Raw genomic sequence first — 9,736 nt, 5'->3', positions numbered from 1 at the left:
CACATTTGAATTGAATATACAATAAACACTGCAAAATAAAATCCGTTTAAACAGAAGGGCTCTGCTGTATTTGAAATAAAATCTTTAAGCCATCATAATCTCGAATAAATAATGGAACTAAATTGTAACTATCTGGAAAAAGAAACTTGATAGGAGAGCTGGGTGGTGGAATCAAAACTGGGAAAAACTGTCAGAGGAGAGTTCTCTTTCATTTCCTGATGTCGGAAAAATAATGTATTACTATGTTCTTAATATAATTAAACTTAAAGAGAAAAAAAATCATAAAATAACTAGCAAATTTTAGAGAATTTAAAAGCGAGTGGTTTAGATAAAATATTTAGGAAAGAGCACTGGTAAAGTCTGTTATAGAATCATTTAAAAATAATTTTATAACTTCTAGATGAACATGAATACCTGACAACATTATATATACCCTTAAGTCACAAATTATGAGAGTTAAAAATATGCTGATCCCATTAACTTAAATAGATTTGCTTCATTTTTGACACTGACAGTTAAAGAAATACAGACTTAAAAATTTTTTTACTCTTACGAACATTTCTGAAAGAAACTAAGAAGTCATGCATAAATGGAAAGACATCCTGTGTTCGTGGACAGAAGAGTGAATAGTTAATAAGTCACTATTATCCAAAGCAATTGGCAGATTCAATGCAATCCCTTTCAAAGTCCCAATGACATTTTTTGAAGAAAACACCCATCCTAAAACTCATAACAATCTCAAAACAACTCCAAGTAGCCAAAACAAATTTGAAAAGAACAACACTGGACTACTCACACATCTTCCTTTCAAAATGTAACTGCAAAGCTACTACAATCAAAAGTGTACTGGTGTAAGGAGAGACATAGATCAATGAATATAATAGCCCAGAAACAAACCTTTGCACATATGGTCAAATGATTTTCAACAAAGGTGACAGACTACTCAATATAGAAAAGGACAGTCTCTATCACAAACAGCACTGGAAAACTGCATATGCGCATACAAAAGAATAAAGTTGGATCCTTAACTTACAAACTGGATTAAACACCTAAGCTTAAGAACTAAACTATAAAATTCTTAGGGGAAAAAAAGAGAAAAATCTTTATGACACTAAATTTGGCAATGATTTTTTTGGATATGCCATCAAAAGCACAAGCAGCAAAAAAAAAAAAAATAAATAAATTGGCTTCATAAAAATTAAAGATTTTTGTGCATCAAGAGACACTATCAAGAGCCCTTGGGCTGGTGGCTCAGTTGATTGGAGCATTGTCCCATACTCCAAAAGGGTTGCAGGTTTGATTTCCCATCAGGGCACATATCTAGGTTGTGGGTTTGATCCATGGTTGGGGCACGTATGAAAAGCAACCAACTGATGTTTCTCTCTCACATTGATGCCCCTCCCTCCCTCCTTCTCTTCCTCAAATCAATGAACATATCCTCGGGTGAGAAAAGAAAATGAATTAATTAAAAAAAGACACTAGCAAGAGAATGAAAAGACAATCCATGGAACAGGAGAAAATATTTGCCAATTATGTATTAGATAACATCAATATCTAGAATATATACACATATAACTCAACAATAAAACCCCCAAACAATCTGATTTAATGTGCAAAGGCCTTGCATAGATCTTTCTCCAAAGAAGACATACAAATGGCCCATAAGCACAAGAAAAGATGCTCAAAAACACATCATTAAGAAAATGCAAATTAAAAACACAATGAGAATATCACTTCACACCCACTAGGCAGGCTTTGACAAAAAGAAAAAGAAACCCACCCAAAATAACAAATGGATATAGAGAAATTGGAAGTCTCATACATTCTTTGAAATGTAAAATGGTACAGTTGCTGTACCAAAAAAAAAAAAAAAAATTAAACTAGAGTTACCATACAATCCAGCAATTCTACTACAGGTTATACTTAAAGAGAACTGAAAGCAGGGACTCGAACAGATGTAACAGATGTTGTATACCATTCCTCATAGACTCATTATTCACAATAACCAAAAGGTGAAAACAACCCAAATGTCCATCAACAGAGGAATGGATAAATAAAATGTGACAAATACATAAAACAGATTATTATTCAGCCTTATATAGGAGTGTTATAATGATGACACATGCTACAACTTAGATGAACCTTGAGGACATTATGCTATGTGAAATAAGCCAGGAAAAAGGGACAAATTTGATGCTTCTGCTTAAATGAGGTAGTCCAATTCATAGAAACAGAAGATAGAATGGTGGTTCCCAGAAGTTGGGGGGAATAGGAAATAGCAAGTTACTGTTTAACAGGTACAGTTTCAGTGTGGAATGATGAAAAAATTCTGGAGCTAGACATTGATGATGGTTACACAACAATGTGACTGCTTCTTTCCATTCATGTAATCTTATCACCAGCAAAAGACCTCTATGTAGAACATAGAAGTGTTCTACACGCTACAGGAAAAACGTACCCATTATTTCTACACCTGTCTTGAAAGCACCTGGAGGCAACCTGGCTTTGGAAACGGGACTCACCCTCACATTTCCCACAACCCATTCAAATGACTAAATAAAAAACCGCATTAGATGATTCATAACTGTAACTGCCAGCATATTCCTCAATCATTTGTAAAGAAGGGCTATTTAATTGTTCTGGTGCCAAAAGCATCTGCAAGTAAACAACACAACTGTGAGAACTACTCAAGGGATCTCAGTACAGGTACAGGTAGGTATAGGACAGGTACTGGCATGTTTCATTTTAAAGAAAACCCTGTGCCTGACAGATTTTATTAGTTCAACCAAACGGAGTGTAAATAATAACAATAATAATAGAATCCGAAATAAAGGAGAGTTAATATGAGTTATAAAAACAATAGTCATGATGACTTAGTTAGGCTTTTGGGCAAACCTGAACCTTGAGATGTTATTTATGTTGACTCTTTCAGTACTGGTTTTTGTGTGGATCACTGATGTGAATAATTTGATGCTATCCAATTTTGAAGTTATGCCAAAAAACAAAATAAAAACGAGTCTTTGAAAGTATTGGTATCTGACTTAAGAGGCATTATTTGACAAGAATCAGGTTTCAGTATTAAAACTTGAAATATAATATAATAATTAAGAAGCTCAGGATACTGAGTCTAGCTTAGGAAGTAAAGATTATACTGCTATGTGATAAGGCTGCTATTATATTCTTTATTAGTATTTGTCATTTTACTTCCAGTATGCTTGACAGATTAATTTGTCAAAATGTGTATTATAAAATAAATAAGAATAAAACTACACTTCTTTCAAGATATTCCATCATATAAGATTCACTGATTTGTACAGGAGCAGTCCTCCATTTATTCCAGATAATTGCAAATTCCAAAGGCCAATTAAAAATTTTTTTTGTTTAAAAACTTAGGAAAGAATGTTATGTTAAATCCCCAAATTCACTTGAGCTTCACTTTTCCATATACTTTTTTTAAAAATAAATTATTTTTTTACTGTAGGGAGAGAGGAGAAAGGAGGAGGGAAGGAGAGGGGGTTGAGAAGAGAGGTAGGGGAGAGAGAGAGAGGGAGGGAGAGGGAGAATGAGAGAAACATTGACTTGTTCTACTCGTTTAGGCATTCACTGGTTGATTCCCACTGTGCCCCTGTGGGGACCAAACCACAGCCCTGGTGCATCTGGATGACACTACTACCAACTGAGCTACCTGGCCAGGGCCATATATGTTTAAATTTAAAGACTTTAGACACTACCTTGAAATGTTCAAATGTGCGCTTACGATATTCACACCACTCCACAAAAAAGTGTAGACTTCGGAAAAACATAAACAGATCTCTTCTTTCTTCTGCTCTGTAGGAATAAAAAGTGTCTATGATTAATGAATATTACTAAATGACAGGGCCAACCTGACTTTCCTCTTTTTTATATAACCTTCGCTAAAGCTAAAAAAAATATATTTGATATATTTCTTCATCCTAATCTCTGCACTTTGGAGTATATGCCTGTGTGATTGCTAATACTACTTTCTCAGCCTGGAATGCCCTTGTCCCCTTTTCCAAATGCTTAAATCCTACCCATCTTTCAAGGCACCACATTGTCCTTGAAATTTTATTTGATAACTGTGGTGTAATAAAAAATATATATCTTGTCTTTATTCCCAGTTGCTCAAAAACCCTTAAAAATCCTGAGTGACAAGGATGCCTTTGTTAATAGTGACTCAAGGTGACCCCTAGATAGTCCCAGGATAGGAATACATCACCAGAAAGACCCACCACTTGATTAGGGAGCTTGGTACTTTGACCTGACCGGACCTCCAGGGAGGAGAGGGAGGGGTGGGAGGAACTCAATCACGTGGACAATCATTTAATCAATGATCACTGTATGAGGAAACAACAATAAAAAATCTAGACAACAAAGTTCACTGTAGCTTCCTGATTGGTGAACACATTAATGTGCTGGGAAGCTACATTAATGTACATGGATTTAGCAAGAAAGGGCGAAAGCTCTATGTTCCTCTGTGACCCCACCCCAACCCTGCTCCAGACCACAGTCTATTCATTGCTTCCCTAAGGCTATTTCTACATTGTAACTTTTATAATAAAACTACAATTTTCAGTATGGCATTTTCAGTGAGTTCTCTTGAGTCTTAGCAAATTGTCAAATTTGAGGGGGCTGTGCAAACACCCAAATTATTGCTAACTAGGTCAGACAGGCAAGTGGCCCTTGAGACTTGTGCCTGGCATATGAAATAGAGCAGTCTTTTTTATTTATTTGTTTGTTTATTTATTTATAAATAAATCATGTTTATTCCATTACAGCTATCTCAATTTTTCCCCCTTTGCCCTCCTCCACCCATCCCAACCTGCCAGCCTCTCCGACAATCAATTCCCACTCTGTTCTCCACGTCTACATGTCATTCACACATGTTCTTTGTTTAGTCCCTTCTCCTTCTTTCCACCATTGTCTTCCTTCTCCATCCCCTCTGGTAACTTTCAGTCTGCTCCATGTTTCCATGCCTGTGGTTTATTTTGTTTGCTGGTTTATTTTGTTGAATACTCTACACTTATAGGTGAGATCATATGGTATTTGTCTTTCACCAATTGGCTTATTTCACTGAGTATAATATTGTCCAGTTCCATCCATTTTCTTGCAAAAGATAGGAGTTCCTTCTTTATCTTTTTAAATAGAGATTTTTATTTATTTATTTGTTAATTTAATGTCAAAACCCATTATAAAATATTAAAAATTTAAATCCATTACAAAGTCTCAGCAATTAAAACATAACACTAGCACAGAAATAATCAAGTAGATCAATGAAATCAAATGAGGATTCTAGAAACAGATATATCTGCTTAACAGTGAAAAATATGATTCAATTGATATTTGAAATCAATGGGCAAAATAAGGCCTATTCAACAAATAAGGTGCATGGACCACTATTACTTGAAATAAAACAAATACAAGAAATATTCAGGTGAGTTAAAAATCAATATGTAGAATCTAAGGAGTTTTAGGAGAAAATACAAACTAATATTTTTCTTACCCTGAAGTAAAATATTCAAACCCAGAAGGTGTAAAGTAAAATATTGACAACATAACGATATTAAACATTTAAGACTGTACAGTAATATACATATAAAAAAAGTTAAAGAACAATAGAATTAAGAAAGTATTTGCAACACATCTAAAAAAGGGTTATGTTTTTTTGTTCTTTTTTGTTTTTAGGGAAAAAATGCTACAGTCATTTAATCAGAAAATGGATAAAGAATACCAAAAAGTTATTTAAAGCTTAAAAAAAAAAAAAAAGAAATAGGCAAGAGATATACTAAAACAGGTTAGTTTCAACAAATAATAAAGGAACAATTAAAATAACGCATCATGGTCCCAGTCAGATTAATAATTACTAAAAAATATCGGTAATGTCAAGTATTGGTGACTGTGAAAGGAACTGGGTATTCATAGATTATTTTCATCTTTTTAAAGCAGTCCCTTTAGCATATTTTGCAATGCTGGTTTGGTGGAGGTGTATTCTTTTAGCATTTTTTGGTCTAGGAAACACCTTATTTCATTGAGAGCCTTTCTGGGTAGAGCAGTCTTGGGGGCAGGCCTTAGCATTTCACAACTTGGAATATTTCTTGCCATTCCCTTTTGGCTTGCAGTATTTCTGTTGAGAAGTCAGCTGCTAGCCGTACTGGGGCTCCCTTATATATTACTACCGGTTTCTCCCTTGCTACCCTTAGGAGTCTCTGTTTGTCTTTGATATTTGCCATTTTAAGTATGATGTGTCTTGGAGTGGGCCTCATTGGGTTCCTCTTGCATGGGACTCTCTGTGCTTCCTGGGCTTGTGTGACTTTTTCTCTCCTCCAATTAGGGAAGATTTCCATCATTACTTTTTCAAACAGATTCTCTATCCCTTCCTCCTCTTCTCTTTCTGGGATCCCAATTACAGGGATATTATTATGTTTCAGGTTGTCCTGCATTTCCCTCAGCGCCTCTTCATTCTTTTTGAGTCTTTGTTCATTTTCTTGTTCTTTCTGGGAGCTTTTTTCTACCTTACCCTCCAGCTCGTTGATTCATTCCTCTGTTTCATCTAGCCTGCTTTTGATTCCTTCTACTGTGTTCTTTAATCCAGATATTGTATTCTTCATTTCTTCTTTTCTCTTATTGATAGTTTCTAGGTCCTTGTTCGTGCTGATAAGTTTGCAGCAAGTTCTTTGCAGTTTCCCTGTAGGTTTTTACAATTCTCTCCGAGCTCACTGAGCTCATTGAGCTTCCTTAGAACTGTTGTTTTGAACTCAATATCTGATAGTTTCCTTGCCTCTGTTTCATTTAGTTCTCTTTCTGGGGATTCCTCCTTTCCCTTCGACTGTGGAGTGTTTCTTTTTCTTCCCATTATTTGTGAGAGTCTTCTTTTTGGCTTCTGCTTCTTCAATTGACCTGTCTTGATTTCCTGACTTTGTGGTGTGAACCTCTATGGTAGGAGACCACTGTATTTCCTTTCTGGATCTGCCTCTGATTATGTCAGATGTTCACCCTGTCTGACCTTAGGCAGTCTGTTTGAGACTTTCAGGAATCTCCTGTCTGTGGCTGTCTCCCTTAGCTGTTAATCTAATCAATGTTGCGCTGAGCAGGCTGCCTTAGCTCAGGGCGGACAGAGTCCCTACTGGGGGCAGGGTTATTGGGTCCTCTCACACTGCTCTCGCTCAGGGGAGTGGTCCACCTGAGCAAGACGGCTCCTGCCGTATGGAGGAAGAATTAGCACCAGGATCCCGCCAGCTACTCCCTCAGTTCTCTCCCCAAAGCCTCCCTCCCCAGTCTCTCCTCCGGCATCTCTAGCCCACCCTGTCCCCATTTGCCAGAGTCCAGTGTATGTGGCTACAAATAAAAATTTATGTGTTTGCCCTTTAAAAGGCGTTTGCATTTTCAGCCATCTGTCTCTTGCAGAGAGCAACCCTGCTGCTGTTTTGCAGCTGGCTGTTATCTGTGGACTCTTTTGGCGCTGGTGCTGTAGGCTGGAGATCCCTGCTTATGGTTTAGACCCTGCTCTTCTCAGGGGGATCCAAATGGCCATTTCAATATCCTTCTGGTGCTGCTGCCTGTGGGCGCCCTGCCCGCCTTCTTGGGTCTCTACCACACTCATTACCAGCTGATTGAGCTAAAGCAGATTCTTCTGTCTCTGAGGTTACAAGGCTTCTCTCTCACTATTGTTCAGTTGTTTGTTCCAGGTGATTTCTCCACAATTCAGTTGTAATTCCAGCTGGTCCTGGGAGGAGATCAGTGTGACTTCCATTCCTTTGCCATCTTGATTCTCCTCAAAATAGAGGATTTTTTTTTGTAAAGGATTTTGCCCTTAACCTGTGGGTCTATGCCAATTCTGGGTAGTGTCAGGACTGAGTCAAATTAAAGGATACCCAGTTGATCTCAGAAAATTATTGTATGAACAATGACCTAACTACCACACCACATGTCCTATTCTAAATATCACTAAAAATAATTTCATTCCTATGCCTATGAGCTTCCATAGGAATTAATTCTCTTAATACTGTTCCTATTGTTATACTGACACCCACAAACACAAGCAACTTGCAGGCAGGATGTGTGTATTCATTTAATCATTCATTCAGTAAATATGGGAATAAAGTTCCCATTCTCGTCATGATGGATTTAAAAGCTTATTAATTACAATTTATAACCATTGACATAGTAAGTAAAGCAAGAATTGAAAGACTGTGAAATGTGAACAGAAGAAGGCAGAATGGATAGAAACTTCAGGAATAAGGAATGATTGGGTGTTCAGTTCCTTGGGGGTTATTTTTGCTTCCTGTATATTCCAAATAAATGCTAGAGGAGACTGCAGCCCAGAATGACCATAGGTTAGAGTTAAAAAATCAAATTAAAGGACCAGGGAAACACTGCTACATTCTAGCCAGCAGAGATAATGTAAGATGAGAAGAAGGAGGACATTGGTCTTGGTAATGATTTTTTTGACTTGACACCAAAAGTTAAAACAAAAGCAAAATAAACAAGGGGCTACATCAAACTAAAAAATTTCTTCAGAGCAAACAAAACCATCAACAGAATAAAAAGGCAACCTACCGAATGGAAGAAAATACCTGCAAAGCATGTATCTGATATGGTTAATATCCAAAATATATAAAGAATTCATATGATAGCAAAAAAAAAACTTGTTAAAAAATGGGCAGAGGACCTAAACAAACATTTTTCCAAAGAAGCCATATACACAGACAACAGGTACATAAAAAATTGCTCAACATCACTACCCATCAGAGAAATGCCAATCAAAACCACAATGAAATTATTACCTCACACCTATCAGAATGGCTATCATCAAAGAGACAAGGAATAACTAATGTCAACGAGCATGTAGAGAAAAGGGAACCTTTGTGCACTCTTGGGAATAGTTGGTAGAGCCATACGAAAACTGTATGGCGTTTTTGAAAAAATTACAACTACAATGGCCATATGATTCACCAATTCCACTTCTGGGTATTTATCTGAAAGAAATAAAAACACTAACTTGAAAAGATATATGTTCCCCCATACTCACATGCTCAGGGGAGTGGTCTGCCTGAGCAAGATGGCTCCTGCTGTATGGTGGCTGAAAATGCAAAGGCCTTTTAAAGGGCAAACACATAAATTTTTATTTGTAGCCACTTAGGCTACATGGGGACAGGGTGGGCTAGAGACACTGGAGGAAAGACTGGGGAGGGAGGCTTTGAGAAGAGAATTGAGGGAGCATTATTTACTGTAACAAACACATGGAAACAACGGAGGTGTCTATTAATAAGTGAATGGAAAACAAAAAATGTGGAAGGCATGCACACACATGCATGATAGAATATTATTCAAACATGAAAAAGAAGGAAATCCTGCCATTTGCAACAAAATTAATGGACACTAAGGTATCATGAAATGAGTCAGATGAAGACAAATATCGTATGATCTCACATGTAAAATCTTTAGAAAACACCCCACACACAAACAATACAAACCAAACTCACAGATATCGGTGGTTGCCAAGAGTCAGGGGTGGGGTAGGAAATGTAAATGTGGTCAAAAGACACAAACATCCAGTTATAAAATAAGTCATGGAGATGTATTGTACAGAATAGTGTCTATAGTTTATAATACTTTATGTGTAAAAGTTGCTATTGTATGTTAAAAGTTCTCATGAGAAGAAGAATTCAAACTATGTGTGGTGATGAGTGTTAACTATACTTATGGCAGTGATCACTTT

At 36.7% G+C, this 9,736-nt stretch overlaps 1 protein-coding gene across 1 annotated transcript in view; it reads right to left on the bottom strand.

Moving 5' to 3' along the window:
- CENPP (centromere protein P) overlaps nucleotides 1-9,736 on the bottom strand; it is a 329,764-nt gene that overhangs the window by 227,126 nt on the left and 92,902 nt on the right. Inside the window, exon 5 of the mRNA XM_054588017.1 lies at nucleotides 3,732-3,828. Within this exon, the coding sequence (XP_054443992.1) occupies nucleotides 3,732-3,828 (97 nt within the window). The remainder of the gene's footprint in view (nucleotides 1-3,731; nucleotides 3,829-9,736) is intronic.

This window comes from Pteronotus mesoamericanus, unplaced genomic scaffold, assembly GCF_021234165.1.
Source record: "Pteronotus mesoamericanus isolate MK-2021 breed Mesoamerican mustached bat unplaced genomic scaffold, CSHL_Meso_final scaffold_125, whole genome shotgun sequence".
NCBI classification, from domain to species: Eukaryota; Metazoa; Chordata; class Mammalia; order Chiroptera; family Mormoopidae; genus Pteronotus; species Pteronotus mesoamericanus.
Note: the sequence above shows the minus strand (reverse complement) of the source record. Positions and strands in the feature narration are given on the sequence as shown.